Here is a 19498-nt window from a genome sequence, read left to right as displayed (position 1 = left end):
TTTTTCCATCTGATGTAAGTGGTACTTAGAAACTAAGAGGAATCTGAAAAACTAATACCTATTTCCAAAGTGTAAATCTGCCTCTACCCTGATCTTAAGTTTAAAACCTACAGCTAAGTACAAGTGCCATTATTTAAAGAAAGGGAGGGAAGAAGGAGAGAGAAAAGAAAGATAAACTATCCCTTCAATTAAAAAAAAAAAAAAATTACCAACTATTAAATACGAGTGTCAGCAACTATCAACTCACTTCAGGAAAATAGGGTAAATGCTATCATTCCATCCACCCAGCAAAAGAGCTGACTAGCTGACTGAGACTAGAAAAATCCCGGCGGTCATGGTCCCCAAACCTTCTATTGGCACAGGACAGGAACCATCCCCGAAGACAACTCATCAGACATGAAAGGGACTGGACAGTGGGTAGGTGAGCGATGCTGATGAAGAGTGAGCTAATTATATCAAGTGGTCACTTGAGACTGTGTTGGCATCTCCTGTCTGGAGGGGAGATGGGAGGATAGAGAGAGTTGGAAGCTGGCAAAATTGTCACGAAAGGAGAGACTGGAAGGGCTGACTCATTAGGGGGAGAGCAAGTGGGAGTACGGAGTAAGGTGTATATAAACTTATATGTGACAGTCTGACTTGATTTGTAAACGTTCACTTGAAGCTCAATAAAAGTTAATAAAAAAAAAAAGAGCTGACTAGCTTCTCTTATTAGCTCCTTTTTTAATAGCCAGAGTTGTGCCCCAATAATTCCAAGTGTCATGATGATAAATGAAAGATTCGAATATTAAAGACAGACTAGTACCTCATCTAGGAAAGCAGTCACATGTCCAAGAGATGATGCAGGTAACTCTCCGAAGAGAAAAGTATGAGCGTAATCATTTATTCCAGTGCTTTCAGTAATCTTCTTGGCAATATAAACCAGTTTTTGTTTTGCATTTCTTGGAATCTGAAACAAGCGCAAGATAACTAGTTCAAGTTCACTAGGTAGTTTCCATGTTAACAAGTACGATTTACTGCATCCAACTTACAGCTGGACTGGTAGCAGAAGAAAGAAAACCTGACATCTTGCCTCCCTTTACAATAAGGCTGTTGCATTCTTCTCCCCTATTCACAAAGCTTATGGTTTTCTTTGTTCTTTTATAAAGCTAATTTCACAGTATTATTGGTGTGAACCGGCACCTTTAAAAGGCATGTCAATTACACCAGATCATTACACACCATAAAATTGCATATGTAAAAACAAAGGGCCATGTAGAGTGTTTCAGTCTCAGCAAAACCTATTCTATACTCCTTCCTTATTTAGAAATAAGCTAAACTGAGGTAAAAACAGGGAAAAGTCATCCATTTGTATTTATATCTTCAAAACAAAGGATAAAAATGCTTAACCAAAACATTCTATTTTCACAAGTCCTGACTTGTGAATGACTAACTTAGGTAATACTAGAGTTAAGTGTTCTATCTCCTTGTCTATTGACAAACTTAAAAAAAAAAAAAAGTTACAATTAGGACCCTAGCAATAGGAAACATTTCAAAGCTCACAAAACCCTAAGTTCTATATTTTAAAAAAAACCTCCCCAACCTTAAGGGGATGTTTAGGGTGAGTCGGCATGGACTCCAGGGCAATGAGTTTTGGGACCTTTTAGGAGTAAACTTGGTTATTCTCTCTTGTCTAGGATCCTATTTCCCAACTATTATAATAACCACATCTAGTGGTATCACTACAATATTACATGGAGGCACTTAATTAACTAAAGATTGTAAATCCTTCTCTAAGCTCTCCACACTTGAAAAATGCTAAATACAAACGCTTTACTTGTAGATGCTACATTAACTTCCAAGTGAACCAGAAAGCTAAATTAAAAACAAACAAAAACCACCACCACCAACAAAAGCAGAGAGAAAATAAAGAGGGGGTTGGAGGAGGAAGGAAAGAATTGCTTCCCCTAACTGGCTGGTAAACACCATATGTGTGCAGATTGCCCCCGCATTCCCTTTTTAAGAACTCCGTTTTTCTTTGGAGTCCTGGTGGCAGTGGTTAAGCACTGAGCTGCTTACCAAAAGGTCTCCGGTTCGAATCCACCAGGTTCTCTACGGAAGAAAGATGGCAGTCCGCTTCTGTAAAGATTACAATCCTGGAAACCCTACTCTGTCCTATAGGGCTATATGAGTCAGAATCAACCCCACAGCAACGGGTTTGTTTTTTGTCCGCCCCTCGCCCCTACCATGAAATTTGGTTGACGGCAGTCACACTAAATACATGACAAGTTATTTGGACTCTGCCATACACCACAGTTTTCAGAAGATGGCTCCAGAGCGGCCCAACTAAAAAGGAGATCCCATTTAAACACACGCCCAACAGCGGCTGAAACCGAAGTATGAAGCACAGAAAACATCGAACTTTTAACACCCAGGGCGTTGAGGGAAGTGTTGCTTTTCTTGCGTTATCCCAATAGAGCTGACTCAACAGTGGATTCTCGGCCAGATAACAAAAGCCTGGCTTTTTACACACCTAACCCACAGCCGCCGACTGCAAAGTGGGTGCAGGTGGGGAGCTCTGCGGATTTCCCGGCAGGGACTTCAAGCGAAGTTTCTTTTTAAGCGCCCAGGGGAGCTCTCAGTGAGAACCGAAGGAAGCGCGAATGGACTTTGCGTTTTGCTGGGCGGGTGGCGTGGCCGAGCCCCCTAGCCCGTGGCCCCTTACCTCCCGGGAGGCAGCGAGTCGCCCCGAAGCCGCGGTGCTGAACAGAAGGCAGGCGGAGCTAGCGCTGTCCAGAAACTCCCTCAGGTCCTGCCGGTTGCCCTGGCTCTCCAGATACTGGCTCCATTTCTCCTCCGGGAACCTCAGCATCTGCTCCAAGCGGCCGCCAAGGAAGCGAACCCGCGCGTCCTGGACGAAGCTCCGCGCCCTCTTGGTTTCCTCCTCCTCCTCCTCCTCTTCTTCCTCCTCGAACTCCATCACGCCCGCCGCCTCCAGGCTGACGCCCGGGGTTAGGCGAAGGATCGGGACTTCCCGGAAACCTCGAGCTTCCCGGACTGCAACCGGCGCTGCCATCGAGCGCGCCCGAGGGGACGCGGAACGGGCCGGCTCTTTGGGCGCGCTCTTGCGCCAGCACTGGGTGGGTCGGACCCCCCTCAGCAAGCTCCCTGGGAGGCGCCCACTCTACTTCCTCGAGCGCAGCGAGCGCGGCGCCTCGTCTCCCACCTGCTGCTGTTTGTTGGCTGCGAGTCTGCGCGCAGTGCGACCCTCGCAGGCCCAGAAACTGGACCGGGACGAGCGGCGCGTCCCGTTTCCCGGGGGACGGCGTCTCCGGGGCCGACTGGGGGCGGAGTGACCGCACAGTGGCGGTGGCTGAGGAGAAAGGCCTTTTGGCTCCGGGAACCGAACCCAGGTCAAGAAGGGGCGTGCCCTAGGCTAGTTAGAGCCTCTCTGCAGCCGCGCATCTCAGGCCCACCGCCCTCGGGTTTCTCCGCCAACAGGACGTCTTAGTGGCGCTCCCTGTCAGTAAGAAGAGCTACCCTGCATTGATTAACTGCTACGGCTTAAGCAGTGCTGCCTTGTGCTAACCTCTGTGGTAAACTCTTTGCCTTATTTCATTTAATCTTTAGGAAGGCAAGACTATGTCTGGTCAGTCTTTACGGACGAGGGAACTAAGTCACAGAGCGGCTGACAAGGAGATAATGCAACCGGGATTCTTGTCTAAGCTGAAGGCTTTTACCCTACTTTGCTGAAACCAGACAACCCTGTGATTCAAGTTTTCTACTGTGGAAGAAGTCAGGGCCGTAAATCCAAGGTCTAGGAATCAGACCACCACTCATCTGTCAGTTTGTCATACCGTGGTGGCTTGGATGTTGCTGTGATGCTGGAAGCTATGCCAATGAATTTCAAATACCACCAGGGTCATCCATGGTAGACAAGTTTCAGCTGAGAATCTAGACCATAAACAGACTAGGAAGAAGGACTTGGTGATCTACTTCTGAAAAAATTGGCCAGTGAAAACCTTACACATAGCAGCAAAACATTGTTTGATGTAATGCTGGAAGAGGAGCTCCTGAGGTTGGGGAAAAAAAAAAAAACCATTGCTGTCCTGTAGATTCCTACTCATAGTGACCCTATTGAACAGTGTAGAACTGCCCCATAGTTTCCAAGGAGCACCTGGTGGATTCAAACTGCTGACCTTTTGGTTAGCAGCCTTAGCTCTTAACCACTACACCACCAGGGTTTCCTTCTCAGGTTGAAAAGCACTCAAAATAAGTCTGGGCAAGAGCTGCCTTCTCAGAATAGTGTCGGCCTTAGTGACATGGATGGAGTAAAGCTACTGGGACCTCCATTTGCTGATGTGGCTCTACTTAAAATGAGAAGAAACACTCCAAACATCCATTAATGATCAGAATGTGGAATGTATGAAGTATGAATCAAGGAAAATTGGAAGTTGTCGAAAATGAAATGCTTGAAGATAATATCCTAGGCGTTAGTGAGCTAGGCCTAATGATAAGGGCCATTTTGAATCAGACAATCATATGGTCTTCTATGCTCAGTACGACAAGTTGAAGAGGAATGGCATCACATTCATTGTCAAAAAGAACATTTCAAAATCCGCCCTAAAATACAACACTGTCAGTGACAGGGTAACATCCATACTCCTATAAGGAAGACCAGTTAATGTAACTATTATTCAAATTTATACACCAACCACTAATGCCAAAGATGGAGAAATTGAAGATTTTTAGCAACTTCTGCAGTCTGAAATTGATCAAACATGCAATCAAGATGCATTGATAATTACTGGCAATTGTAATGAAAAAGTTGGAAACAGAAAATTCCATAAACACATTTATGTCAAGTCAACTTCAACTCATAGCAACCCTATAGCACAGAGTAGAGCTGCCCCACAGGGTTTCCAAGGAGCGCCTGGTGAACTCAAACTGCCAACCTTTTGGTTAGCAGCCATAGCTCTTAACCACTATACCACCAGGGTTTCCAAAGAAAGATCAGTAGTTGGAAAATATGGCTTTGGTGATAGAAATGACACTGGTGATCACGTTAGAATTTTGCAAGACCAAAAAGACGTTTTCATTGCAAATACCTTTTTTCAACAACATGAACGGTGACTATACACATGGACCTCGCCAGATGGAATACACAGGAATCAAATTGATTATACCTGTGAAAAGAGACAATGGAAAAGCTCAGTATCATCAGTCAGAACAAGGCCAGGGGCTGATTATGGAACAGATCATCATTTGTTCATATGCAAGTTCAAGTTGAAACTGAAGAAAATTTTTAAAAGTCCATAAGAGCCCAAGTACAACTTTGAATATATATTATGAAAATTATCAAAAAATATTAATATCACATGCAAGTAAAATTTTGCTGAAGATAATTCAAAAATGGTTGTAACACTACATCTACAGTGAACTGCCAGAAATTCAAGCTGGATTCAGAGGAGGATGGGGAACCAGGCATATCATTACTGATGTCAGGTGGATCATGGCTGAAAATAATACCAGAAAGATGTTTACCTGTGTTTCATTGACTATGCAAAGGCATTGGACTGTGTGGATCATAACAAATTATGGATAACATGAAGAACAGGAATTCCAGAACATTTAACTGTGCTCAGGTGGAGCCTGTACATAGATCAAGAGGCAGGCATTGGAACAGAATAAGAGGATACTCTGTAGTTTAAAATCAGGAAAAGTGTGCATCAAGGTTGTATTCTTTCACCATACTTATCCAGTCTGTATGCTGAGCAAATAATCTGAAGGAAGACTCATTAACAAACTGATATGCAGAGGACAAAACCTTGCTTGCTGAAAGTGAAGAGGACTTGAGACATTTACTGATGAAGATGAAAGACTACAGCCTTCAGTATGGATCACACCTCAACATAAAGAAAACAAATGTCCTCACAACTGGACCAGTAAGCACCATCATGCTACATGGAGAAATCACTGAAGTTTTCGAGGATCTCGTTTTACTTGGATCCAAAATTAACACCCATGGAAGCAGCAGTCACGAAATCAAACGATGTATTGCATTGGGCGTATCTGTTGCATAAGACCTCTTTAAAGTGTTAAAAAGCAAATATGTCACCTTGAAGACTAAGGTGTGCCTAACCCAAGCCATGGTATTTTCAGTCACCTCAAGTGCAGGCAAAAGTTGGACAGCGAATAAGGAAGACTGAAGAAGAATCGATGCATTTGAATCATGGTGTTGGCAAAGAATACTGAATATATTATGGACTGCGGAAAGAATGAACAAATCTGTCTCAGAAGAAGTACAGCCAGAATACTCCTTAAAAGTGAGAATGGCAAGACTTCATCTCATGTACTCTGGACATATTTTCAGGAGGGACCAGTCCCTGGAGAAGGACATCATGCTTAATAATGTAGAGTGTTGGCAAAAAAGAGGAAGATCCTCAACTAGATGGGTTGACACTGTGGCTGCAACAATGGACTCAAACATAGCAAAGATTGTGAGGATCACGCAGGACGGGTCAGTGTTTCTGTGCTGTTGTACATAGGGTCACTAGGAATCAGAATCTATTCCAAGTCACCTAACAACACAACTACAGGTATCAAAAGACCTGATTCTGGTCCTCATTCTGCCACTTACAGATGTTACCAAAAACCAAACCAGCTGCGATTAAGTTGATTCTGACTCAGAGCAACCTTATAGGACAGAGTAGAACTGCCCTATAGAAATGCCCCAGTTCAGAGTAGAACTGAAACCACTTCCAAGGCTGTAATCTTTGCAGAACCTGACTGCCACATCTTTCTCCTGAGAAGCCCCTGATGGTTTCGAACTGCTGACCTTTTAGTTAGCAGGCAAGAACTTAATCACTGCACCAGCAGGACTTCTTATTGGAATGTTAGTACGCCCAATAATGTTCTCTTTGTAAACTCCAGAAGTGTTCTGAAAATATGAAGAATTATTATTCAATCCAGGAGTAAATATCAAGGGAGAAAAACTGTCTTCAGTTTTCATTAATGGCACTTGTTGAGTCTATTAATGAAGTTTTGATTACCAAAGTAGTCAGAATTTTGAGGGAAGAGGTCCTCTAAGTGTCTTCCCCCCCCCATTCTCCTTTGTTGATTGTTCATTTCAGAATAAAAAGGACTCAACCTCCACCCCTTCCATAGGAGCTATATAAAGAGTGTTGCCCTCCCTCCATCCACCAAGGGTGTACTATTTCAGAAATGAATAACCATTTTCGGATTCAGAAGAAAAAATAATAATAATATCAAAGTATAGTTTTCAAAATGTCAAATATGTACCTAACGATATAGACTGAAGATGTGTCAAAAACTGTATTCAACTTATTAATGAGGGAACTAACAAAATGGTGAAGTGATTTCTAAAAGAATGAGAGAAAAAGCGATTTAAAGGCATCCAAGAAAAAATATACTGGATTAAGATTGCTAGGCTAGATTCATTACTGGCCAATGTTCTCTGGGGTAGTATAACCTTAACTTTTGTTTTTGTTTCTACCAGAGAGAAATAATTTGTACCTGTAATGAACAAAAGTCTATATATAAAAATCTAAATTTACAGAGGTAGGGTCTTTAATCAATAGTAGATAATGAGTAACACAAAGGTACATTTTTCTAGATAATGAAATAATCCTCAGATGGACCAGCTAATGTTCTATCACTGAAAGGACGTGCTGCCTTCCCTTTACCTTATTTCCAAGTTTTGAATAATTTTTACAATAACTAACATTAATTGCGTTGCAACTCTGTGCCACACACTGTGCTGAGTTCATTTTTTGCTCAACAAATATTAATTAAATGCCTACTAAGTGTCAAGCACTGGTCTAGGTGCTGGGCATACAACAGAGAACAGAACAGACTGAGTTACTACCCTCATATTGCTTAAATATTGGTATAATCTAGACTCATACTGGCAAGACTGGACACTTGATTTTCTCCATTTTACATCTGAGGAAACTGACACTGAGAGAGGTTAAGTAACTTGCCAAAGGTAAGGTAAATATACAGTCCCTTATCTGGGAGAGTAGGAATCCTACTGAACACCCCCAAGGATGAATTCAGGCTTAGCCTTCAGCACCAACCTCACAAGTAAAAAAAAAAAAAAACTAAGCAGCATACAATTATTTCCTGGTTCTTCAAAAAGTTTCCTCTACTGTTTGCTAATATCTGAAATTTCCTCAACCCATTTGCTCCAACAGCACAATTATCCCCTGAGGGCAAATGATCGTATCTGACAAGTTTTTTTTCAGTTTTGACAGACAGAATAGTAGGAAGATACTAGACAAGTGAAGGGAAAAGAGTATCCCTGAGGAGAAGAAAAGGCAACAAAAATAGAAATAGAAAATACATTAATATTAACATGGTATCTAGTTCCACCACAGATTTGATATGCCAGACAGGATGCTTTCAACTCCAGGTAACAGAAAATGCAGCTAATTGTTGTTGTTGTTGTTAGGTGCCATTGAGTAGGTTCCGACTCACAGCGACTCTATGCACAACAGAACGAAACCCAGTCCTGCGCCATCCTTAAAATCGTTATGCTTGAGCTCATTGTTGCAGCCACTGTGTCAATCCACCTTGTTGAGGGTCTTCCTCTTTTCCTCTGACCCTGTACTCTGCCAAGCATGATGTCCTTCTCCCGGGACTGATCCCTCCTGACAACACGTCCAAAGTATGTAAGACGCAGTCTTGCCATCTTTGCCTCCAAGGAGCATTCTGGCCACACTCCTTCCAAGACAGATTTGTTCATTCTTTTGGCAGTCCATGATATATTCAACATTCTTCGCCAACACCACAATTCAAAGGTGTCAACTCTTCTTTGGTCTTCCTTATTCATTGTCCAGCTTTCACATGCATATGATGTGATTGAAAATACCATGGCTCGGGTCAGGCGCACCTTAGTCTTCAGGGTGACATCTTTGCTCTTCAACACTTTGAAGAGGTCCTTTGCAGCAGATTTGCCCAATGCAATGCTGCTTCCATGGCTATTGATTGTGGTTCCAAGTAAAGTGAAACCTTGACAACTTCAATCTTTTCTCCGTTTATCATGATGTTGCTCATTGGTCCAGTTGTGAGGATTTTTGTTTTCTTTATGCTGAGGTGTAATCCATCCTGAAGGCTGTGGTCTTTGATTTTCATTAGTAAGTGCTTCAGGTCCTCTTCACTTCCAGCAAGCAAGGTTGTGTCATCTGCATAACGCAGGTTGTTAATGAGTCTTCTACCAATCCTGATGCCCCATTCTTCTTCATATAGTCCAGCTTCTCGGATTATTTGTTCAGCATACAGATTAAATAGGTATGGTGAAAGAATACAACCCTGACGCACACCTTTCCTGACTTTAAACCAATCAATATCCCCTTGTTCTGTCCGAATAACTGCCTCTTGATCTATGTAAAGGTTCCTCATGAGCACAATTAAGTGTTCTGGAATTCCCATTCTTCACAGTGTTATCCATAGTTTGTTACGATCCACACAGTTGAATGCCTTTGCATAGTCAGTAAAACACAGGTAAACCTCCCTCTGGTATTCTCTGCTTTCAGCCAGGATCCACCTGACATCAGCAATGATATCCCTGGTTCCACGTCCTCTTCTGAAATCAGCCTGAATTGCTGGCAGTTCCCTGTGGATATACTGCTGCAGCTGTTTTTGAATGATCTTCAGCAAAATTTTGCTTGTGTGTAGTGACATTTATAACCTCACACAGTTAAGTCTGAATGTAGCGTAGGTGTGGGGTTGGTGAATTCAATGTGTTCACCTCTCTCTTTATGTGGTCCCCAATGGGTCAGTGATTCTCCCATCCTGGTTGCTAAGTGGCACCCAGTGGTTCCTAGCATTCCATGTAGGTGACAACCTCCAGAGGCAAGAAAAGGGAACATTACCATTTGTAAGTGAGAAAACTTCCCAAAGCCCTCCAGAAGACTCCCCTTCACATCTAATTGACCAGGATTACATCTCATGTCCGTGTCTAACTAAACCTTGCATTTGTCAAGGTTGATGAGGCCTCCTTTGGAGCTCTGGTGGCACAATGGTTCAAGCACTCAGTGGCTAACTGAAAGGTTGGTGGTTCAAACCCACCAGCCACTCCACGGGAGAAAGATGTGGCTGTCTGCTTCTGTAAAGATTTATAGCCTTGGAAACCCTATGGGGCATTTCTACTCTAATGGATCACTCACTATGAGTTGGAATCGATTCAATGGCAATAGGTTTGGCTGTTTTGGTATGCTAGCTTAACTAATTAAGATTTATCTGGCATCTCCTCTTAAGAATATGGCCACTAGGAGGAGCCTGAACAAAATCCGGTTTGTTAGGAAAAGCAGTCTATTTAGTAGTAAACCAAGAGAAGTATAAAGGTGTTTTTGTCTCAGACACTCATAATACATGTAACATTGTTGGAACTATCACTTTAAATAACATCTCCCATGAATTAGGAAGACTTTATTACTACTTTTTTTAAGTCTGGCTAAACACTAAAACAATTTCATCCTTGAAGAAGTCCTTGGTTAAGGTCATCTTATGATTTTCGAAGGGAAAATAAAAGGCTGAAACTGTGAAAACCATGTCACTTTTAATATCTGGTTCAGAGATATCAAGACAAAAACAAGTGGGTAATGGACGAATACAAAAGGGAGCTGCTATTTAGGTCATTAGCTATGCAACGTGGATGAAAGTGGGGACAGAAGAGGGCTACATGCCAAATGAAGATCCTTATGCAGCTTAGAGGCAGAAGCTCCAATTCATAAGATAAAGACTATTCAAAGCAGAAATAAAACAGTGCTAATGTTTTCTTATCACTGTTGGGTAAACAAACAAAAAACCTGAAGCATCTTTGTAGAGTATGAGCATGAGTTAAAAGAGGAAATATAGTAGAAAACTGATAGATCTTCAGGAAAAAATTCATTTTGTAATATTTATAGAGAAAAAACATGCACTAGAACGGACAAAAACAAGCAACCGAGTCACAAGAGTCTAAGGAGTGGAAATTCTCTCCTCTTATTTGGTATGATCTTTCCCTGTACCAGTCCCATTCTACCCTGCGTTATAGTTATTTGTGTAGCATCTCATTTTTCCCTATTAGAAACGAAGACTTTTGAAGGCAGGCACTGTCAGTGACTATCTTTTTTGTTTGTCTGTTTAATCCCCTGCAGCATCTAGCGTAGACCCTCTAGCAACACTATCATTCAAACATTTGGTGGATTGAAACAATCACTGAAAAGATGTTGGTGAGGGAAAGGGCCCCTGTGACCCGAGAAATTCCAGTCAACAAAAGAGCTAGAAACCCTGAAGGGGGAAGAGGGGAAATAAATCTGTAAAAATACGTAATTATACCATAGGTGAAGTGAACAGAATAGGTAAGATATTTTATTTTAGGAACACTAGGAGTCCTTGGGAGGTGCAGCTAAGGGATTCAGTGTCAAATCCAAAGGCTGGAGGTTCAAGTCCAAAGGCACCTCAGAAGAAAGACCTGGTGGTCTACTTTCAAAAAAAAAAATCAGTCATTGAAAGCCCAGGGAGCGCAGCTCTACTCCGACACACACGGGTTGCCACTGAGTTGGAAGCCACACATTGACAACTAGTTTTAATTCCAGAGAAGGAAGATTTAGAGATAAATATATTCATTAAAAGAAAATGAAAGGGAGTTGAGTTGTAGGGAATAGAAGGGCGATTATTTCTGAATGTCTCCTAAATCATATTAAGCATCATTTCTACTCCTGTTTGTTATACCTTTCCTTGAAATAAGAAATGTTGAGAAAGCCCAGAGAAAGGTGCTCAGAGCCAGCCACAGGTGGGAATCAGACAGAATCAGTGATTCCTCTTCTCATGGAGGCAGCACACCTGTGTAATTAATCCTTACATTTGTCTTTGCTCAACAACTTAGAAAGCCCTTTCGCATTGGATATCATACAGTGGACAGGGGTTTCCGGAGGAGAGCACTGCGGTTTGGTCAAGTACATTTATGTTGGCTATGAACCGATTATGAAACTGCAACGATGATTCTTTAAGCGTTGCTTGCATTCTGTATTTCTCCCTCAATACATGTTCATATTCCTAATATGTTGCTCGTGAATTTTTCCAGGATATAGAATATTACATATAATGGAAGATCCCCAGATCTGCCTGTCTCCAAGGATTAACATAAACTCTTTAATGTCCAAATTCCACCAGCGTCAACAACCCCCAACCACTTACCCAGCACTTGGCAGGAGAACTGGCAATCCACTTCTGTAAAGATTGTTGTTATATTGTTAGGTGCTGTCAAGTCGGTTCTCGCTCATAGCGACCCTATGCACACCAGAACAAAACACTGCCCGGTTCTGAGCCATCCTTACAATTCTTAGGCTTGAGCTCATTGTTGCAGCCACTGTGTCAATCCACCTCACTGAGGGTCTTCCTCTTTTCCGCTGACCCTGTACTCTGCCAAGCATGATGTCCTTCTCCAGGGACTGACTCCTCCTGACAACATGTCGAAAGTATGTAAGACGCAGTCTCGCCATCCTTGCCTCTATGGAGCATTCTGGTTGTACTTCTTCTAAGACAGAGTTGTTCGTTCTTTTGACAGTCCATGGTATATTCAATATTCTTCGCCAACACCACAATTCAAAGGTGTCAATTCTTCTTTGGTCTTCCTTATTCATTGTCCAGCTTTCACGTGCATATGATGCGATTGAAAATACCATGGCTTGGGTCAGGCGCACCTTAGTCTTCAAGGTGACATCGTTGCTCTTCAACACTTTGAAGAGGTCCTTTGCAGCAGATTTGCCCAAAGCAATGCGTCTTTTGATTTCTTGACTGCTGCTTCCATGGCTGTTGATTGTGGATTCAGGTAAAATGAAATCCTTGACAACTTCAATCTTTTCTCCGTTTATCATGATGTTGCTCATTGGTCCAGTTGTGAGGATTTTTGTTTTCTTTATGTTGAGGTGCAATCCATACTGAAGGCTGTGGTCTTTGATTTTCATTAGTAAGTGCTTCAAGTCCTCTTCACTTTCAGCAAGCAAAGTTGTGTCATCTGCATAACGCAGGTTGTTATTGAGTCTTCTACCAATCCTGATGCCCCGTTCTTCTTCATATAGTCCAGCTTCTCATATTATTTGCTCAGCATACAGATGGAATAGGTATGGTGAAAGAATACAACCCTGACGCACACCTTTCCTGACTTTAAACCAATCAGTATCCCCTTGTTCTGTCCAAATAACTGCCTCTTGATCTATGTAAAAGTTCCTCATGAGCACAATTAAGTGCCCTAGGGGGCAGTTCTACTCTGTCACATGGGGTCACTATGAGTTGGAATTGCCTCGACAGCACCTAGTAACAAGAAAAGGGTACTCCCCTTTAAGGCACTCATAGTTCAAACCAACAGTTCTTTCCCTACCTGCTACCCAAGCTCTTCACTCCCCATGTAAAGTGGAGGATGCAAATTCAGTAATCCTCTGTCAACCTCAGCAGATTTGTCCTGAAATGGTCAAAAAAACAAAACAAGCAAAAAAAACTGCAGTTGGCAAGATCAAGGTTTTATGGAAGGAAGTTCATGGAAACAGAAAGAAAATAATGAACATGGTTTGAAATGTAGTTCATCGACTTTATGATGCACATTTTCCCACATTTTAGCATCTCTGCAATTAGGGTGCATCTTACATTTGTGGTGTGCCAAGAGGCAGGTCTACTGTAGTTATTATTGCCAGTACATCTACAGAAACATTTGCCAAATAGATATCAGTGTAGATGAAAGTCCTGAAGATAATAGGGGAACATCCTTCTAATAATTAAATCATTAATGCTCTTAATGGCACAGAAGATGATATTGATGATACTGAAAATTGATGGCTCCTGGTGTGTTAGGTATCTGTTGGTGCCTAACAAACTGCCCCCAAAATGTAGCAGCTTAAAACAACAAACATTTTATTATCTTACATAGTTTCTGTTTGTCGAGAATCTGAGTGTTCTGGATACAGGCGTCTCATGAGGTTACAATTAAGATGTTGGCTGGGGCTGATGTCATCTAATGGCTTGAGGGGGCTAGATGATCTACCTCCAAGCTCACTTTGGTAGCTGTTGTCCAGGGGCCCCAGTTCATCACCATGTGGGTCAGCCTCTCCATAGGGTTGTGTATAACTTGGCAACTGGCCTTCCCTGAAGCGAATAATGGAAGAGAGAGCAACCAAGAAGGAAGCCACAGTGACTTCTTATGACCTAGTTTCTAAAGACTATGCTTTCATGTCCACTTTAACCTATTCATTAAAAACAATTCGACACACAGGGGCAGAGGATTTAGCTCCACTTTACGAAGGAAGAAATATCAAAGAATTTATGGACATTTAAAACTATCACTCTTGAGCAAAAAAATTATTGAACCTAAAATGTTAGTCAGGGAATATGAAGGAACTATTTTATTTGTGTTTTTAGTGTATGTACAAGAGTGATATATGATAAAAATATCTATCTAAGTAAGTCTAATTAGAGCTCTTTTGTAAGTGTAAAAATTTCTAGGTGATACAAAAGCACTGTGTCATATTGTAATTGTCCAGTTTTAAAACTATCAGGTATTATAAAATGAGAGTGCATCTTGTACTCAATCATGTCTTAGATTCAAACAATACAGTTAGGTGTTTTTAAATTACAGAAAATAAAATTTAGGAAGACACCCTTTTCCAAATCAAACACATTTGTTGATGCAACAAACTTGCTGTAAGTTAACCCTTTCTCTGATTCCCACTTTTAAGTTGTTCAAGGCATTATAATCCATTGAAGTTGTATCTTATACAAGTTTAATAAAAATATTTGCTCAGTGGCATAGTTAATAGCTACGGATGCTAACCAAAAGGCTGGCAGTTTGAATCCTCCAGACACTTCTCGGAAACCCTAGAGGGCAATTCTATTCTGTCTTACAGTGAGAATCCACTTGATGGCAATGAGTTTTGGTCTTAACTTTCAAGTGAAATGTCTTTTCACTTGCATATTCCCTTGTTTGATTTTCACATTTCGGCAGAATATTTATGTACTTCCCCAGGCCTTTCATAAATTCTCAGGCATTAAAAATGCTTTCGGGGTCTGGGTTTTTCTATCCATATATTGAAAGTATGGGGCACAGGAGAACATCAACCCATGCTGTACCCAGGGTTCACATTTAGTACGGCCACACTGGTTGTTACAATACTGAGATAAATCCCTAAAGGGGTAAATGGCCCATACTACCACCCAGGATCTCTCCAGGATCCACAACTCAAAGAGTGATGCCTGCGGGGGTTGGGGGGAAAGGGTGGGCTCTGGGACCCTCCTCTATTACTGTATCTAGCCTCTTTTCTGATGATGGATGCTGTTCTCTGTTATTAATGAAATATTTCGAGTATCACCCCTGCCTCTATGATAATGAGAGCTAATAATTATATTTAATATTCTTTTATTTAAGGGGAATGAACTGAACTTGGGATATGGAAACTCTTAGTTTGATATCCAAATATATCTCAATTTTCATTGGGTGTTACAGATTCTTGGAAAATAATCAGCGTCCTCTAGCTCTATAAACTGGACATATCTGAGGCCTAGTTACAACTCAGCTACACAAAACTTTAAAGCAGGAGGGCTATTTTATGTTTTTTTTAACATTATAATCAATTTGGGCAGTATTCTGAACAATGGCGGTGTTAAACACCATATTTTTCTTAGTAAGAGACATAAATACTTAAATCATATACCTGATCAACCTTTCTACTAGAAAAAGATATGTAAAGTGAAGAAAAATATTTAAATATATTCTGTAGCAATTATCTTCTCTTATAGTGTTAGCTCTTAAGATAATTTGTCAAGATTACGGAATCAAGTGCAGATAATGTTTAAAAGAAATTAATGTCTTTGAAAATTCTTTAAACAAGGTAATACTTTTAAAATCAGAGTCTACATTTACAACTGGACACAAAATGATATGTACTTCCAGTTACTTGTTGAATTGGTGGGCTTACTTACACAGACTTTTAATGCAAACTAGCATACACAATATTTCAAAAAAACAAAACAAAATAAACAACAGGAAATAAATGAAGAGCTGCGACTCTTTCCATACAATCTCAAACCCTCTCCTGGTCATGATTTACTCCATAAAAATGAGAAGTAAAATAAAGTTATATACTGACATCAGGATAGGGCTTAAATTTCTAGCAATGTAATCTTTCTGTTCACATAATCATAGTTAAAGGATTACAAAACCACAGCAATTCACAAATATAATTCTGACTTATGAACTATGATTAGAAATATATATGATGCTTCACTATATAAATATCTATATATATTTCATACATACACATATGAATTTGACAAATAATAAGGTAACATAAAGCTACAAAGACATAAAATAAGTAAGTTAAAATTGTACTCACTTGTAATGTTCCTGAATTAGGTTTGACTCTTTTTTCAGTTAGCTTATTGACTTTAAATTATCGTCCCCAGCAGTGGCTTTCAAACTTGTTAAGGTGACCAAACACTTGGAAGTCATGGAGCCCTTCATATACTGCCAAGAATTACTGATATATTTAATTCCAGCATAAAATTATACAAGGTAGGAATGATTTTATCAGCAGAAAATACAATTTTATTATGACTTCCACATCTCATTACGACTACTATACATAAAATGTTTATGAAACACAGATTTCATAGCACAACAATTTGAGCCAAGCCAACCACCTAGAGATGACTTGGTGTGTGAGACAACTACTCGAGTTTAATTTCCTCCTCATCTCCCAGTTTGCTTCTGTCTGGCCTCAGCTCTCAGATCTGACTTTTTGGTTTTCTGAGCCTGACTTGAAATCTGTTCACCTTGGGCCAATACTATATGAGCCTGTCATTATGAGATACTGACTTAACGCACTCCTCTCTCTCTGCAAGGGCTGGCCAACCCAGTCCGCATTAGTAGGCAAGGGGATGTTGAGGTGCTCCAGAAATCTAGCTAAGGTAGGGATGCAGTGAGTCAGGGTTAGCGTCAAAAAGAACAGCAGCCCTTGTGATGGAACCTGGCACACACAGATGCTCAATAAATGAGCCAATTGATCGGCTGATTGGTAAAAGCATCTTGAAAGAAGTGAGCTTGAGAATGAAATACTTAAGTCAGAGATAAGAACAGATGTGAAGCAAAGAGTTTGCTTGCTTTGGAGATCAAGTAAGAGGGGTAAACGGACGAGGAGGCTGTAAAATGGAGAAGAGGAGCCTGAGCCACAAATCAGCCCCTGAGGCTTACAGGCTGTTTAGCTAATTTGCATAATTTGTTTACATCCCATCTTATTCCACAAAGAATCTGAGAAGCTAATAGAAAGTAGAATTCATAAATATAGAGCATCCTATTATTCTTTTCTGAACCAAGTCTTACAGAAAATTGTTTAGGATAAGCAAACTTTCCAACACCAAATTGTACACTTTCTTTTAGTGGCTGCAATTTGGTAGGGAGCTGAAAAGACAGGGGCACTTTTGCCCTGTAAACTTGAGCTAATTTCATTCATTTAGTAAATATATCGATAAACAGAGAATGCTTTTAAATCTAGAAAACCATTCACACATATATTCACACACACACACACACACACACACACACACACACACACACACACAGTTACTGAACCCATGAACAGCAGTTTCTGAGTTACTATTTGCTTCTGGTTTACTTGTCGGGTTGTCTGCTATCACTTTGAAGTATACAAGCAGTTGGAATTAACATTTCAACGTTAGAAGTTTAAACGTTAGGAAATAAATAAGATTTGAAACTTAAATTTTGCATAGGAAAAGACTGACATTATATAATTTTGAGTTAGAGCACTCCAAACTAGCTCATAGAAAAGGCAGATAATTTGAGAAAAACATATGGTCGAATCATCTAATTCCCACTGAAATTTCTTTTTTCTTTATGGGATGTTGAGAATTAACTTTATGCACTGGTCTCATCGGGAAGTATCTCATGTCCCCCACCTTTTAAACTTAACAATAATAAGTTCTATCTATTGAACACTGCCAAATGTCAGGTGCTTGATATAGTTATGTTATTTCATCTTCCTAACAGACTTGTGAGCTATTATCATCCCCATTCTGCAAATGAGGAAAACGGAGGTACAGGAAGGTCAGATAACTTACCCAAGGTCACTTGGCTAGTAAGTGGCTGAGCTACGACTCAAGCCTGAGCCCCTCTCAGTCTGTCAGTGATCTATTGTCACACTTCCTGTTCCCAGGGAGATGAAGCCTCTGCAGTACAGGCATTTGTGCTCCAATGTCATGGCTTACAGGGTCCCACAGGATCTGTGGCTGTACTCTCACCCCTTACTTTCTGACATTGTCTTTCCTCTTTGCTTCTCCTGGCCACTGTGCTTCAGCCATGTTCCTGCCTCAGGGCTCATCCCTTTAGCTGTATCCTCTTTCTCTAGCTTTCCCCCCTTGTAATGGTTGTGTGTCAACTTGGCTGGGCCATGATTCTGTGTTTGGCAGTTATCACATAGTTTGGCAGTTCTGTAATGATGTAATCACCTCCGTAAGATTTGACATAATGTAATCACACCCAAGATGAGATTTGCTATGAGCAACTAATTAGCTGAAAAGGAGTTTCCTTGGGGGTGTGGCCCACATCCAATATATATGGACTTTCTGGCAAAGCTCACCGGTTTTTGCTTGCTTTGGATCCTGCATTCAGCTTGTCATCATCTGACCTCCCGTTCTTGAGACTCGAGCCAGCAACCTGCCGACTTACCTGTGGATCCTGGGTTCTTCAGCCCCTGCAGCTACATGAGTCAGAAGAAGCTTTCAGCCTGAAGCTTGACTCATGGACTTGGGACTTCCCAGCCTCTACAACTGCGTGAGCCATTTCCTTGATGTAAATCTGTGTGTGTGGTATATATATATGTTGTTGTTAGGTGCCATCGAGTCAGTTCTGACTCATAGCAAGGCTATGCACAACAGAACGAAACACTGCTCGGTCCGGTGCCATCCTTACAATCTTTGTTATGCTTGCACATATATATATATATATTATATATATATATATGCTTCACTGGTTTTGCTTCTCTAGGGAACCCAGCCTAAGACATCCCCAGATATTTATTTCTAAGTTTTGCTCAGATGCCACCTATGTGAAGCTTTTGTGATTACCCTAATTACAACTGCAATCCCTTGGTATTCACCACCTTTATTCCAATTTTCTCCCTTACCTTATCACTTAACACCTTCTGATACTGGGAACTCCATGAAGGCAGGAATTTTTCTTTTTTGCTTTACTCTAACACCTGGAATAGTGCTTGGGACAAAGCACTCAATATTTGTTGAATGGAGACTCAAAACACAAACCTATTAGTCATTGCTATTATTTAAGTCCTGTAGCAAATTAATGTCCAGACTAGCTCAAAACAAAATGTAAGGGCTACATTAAAAATGTGGTTTCATGGAAATTATTGGTACAAATCTTTATGAAGAATTTATTTTAGGTCATATGGAGCCCTGGCAGTGCAGTGATTAAAGCTGTGGACTATTAACTGAAAGG

At 40.9% G+C, this 19498-nt stretch overlaps 1 protein-coding gene across 1 annotated transcript in view; it reads right to left on the bottom strand.

The window, feature by feature from the left end:
- The window catches only part of DNAH11 (dynein axonemal heavy chain 11), a 361390-nt gene extending 358338 nt beyond the window's left edge, over positions 1-3052 (bottom strand). Inside the window, exons 1-2 of the mRNA XM_064290057.1 lie at positions 2702-3052; positions 803-946 (exon numbers count right to left, since the gene is read on the bottom strand). Coding sequence (XP_064146127.1) covers positions 803-946; positions 2702-3052 — 495 coding nt within the window. The remainder of the gene's footprint in view (positions 1-802; positions 947-2701) is intronic.
- Positions 3053-19498: the final 16446 nt, after the last annotated feature.

The sequence above is a fragment of the Loxodonta africana genome, chromosome 8 (assembly GCF_030014295.1).
Source record: "Loxodonta africana isolate mLoxAfr1 chromosome 8, mLoxAfr1.hap2, whole genome shotgun sequence".
In the NCBI taxonomy this organism is placed as follows: domain Eukaryota; kingdom Metazoa; phylum Chordata; class Mammalia; order Proboscidea; family Elephantidae; genus Loxodonta; species Loxodonta africana.
Note: the sequence above shows the minus strand (reverse complement) of the source record. Positions and strands in the feature narration are given on the sequence as shown.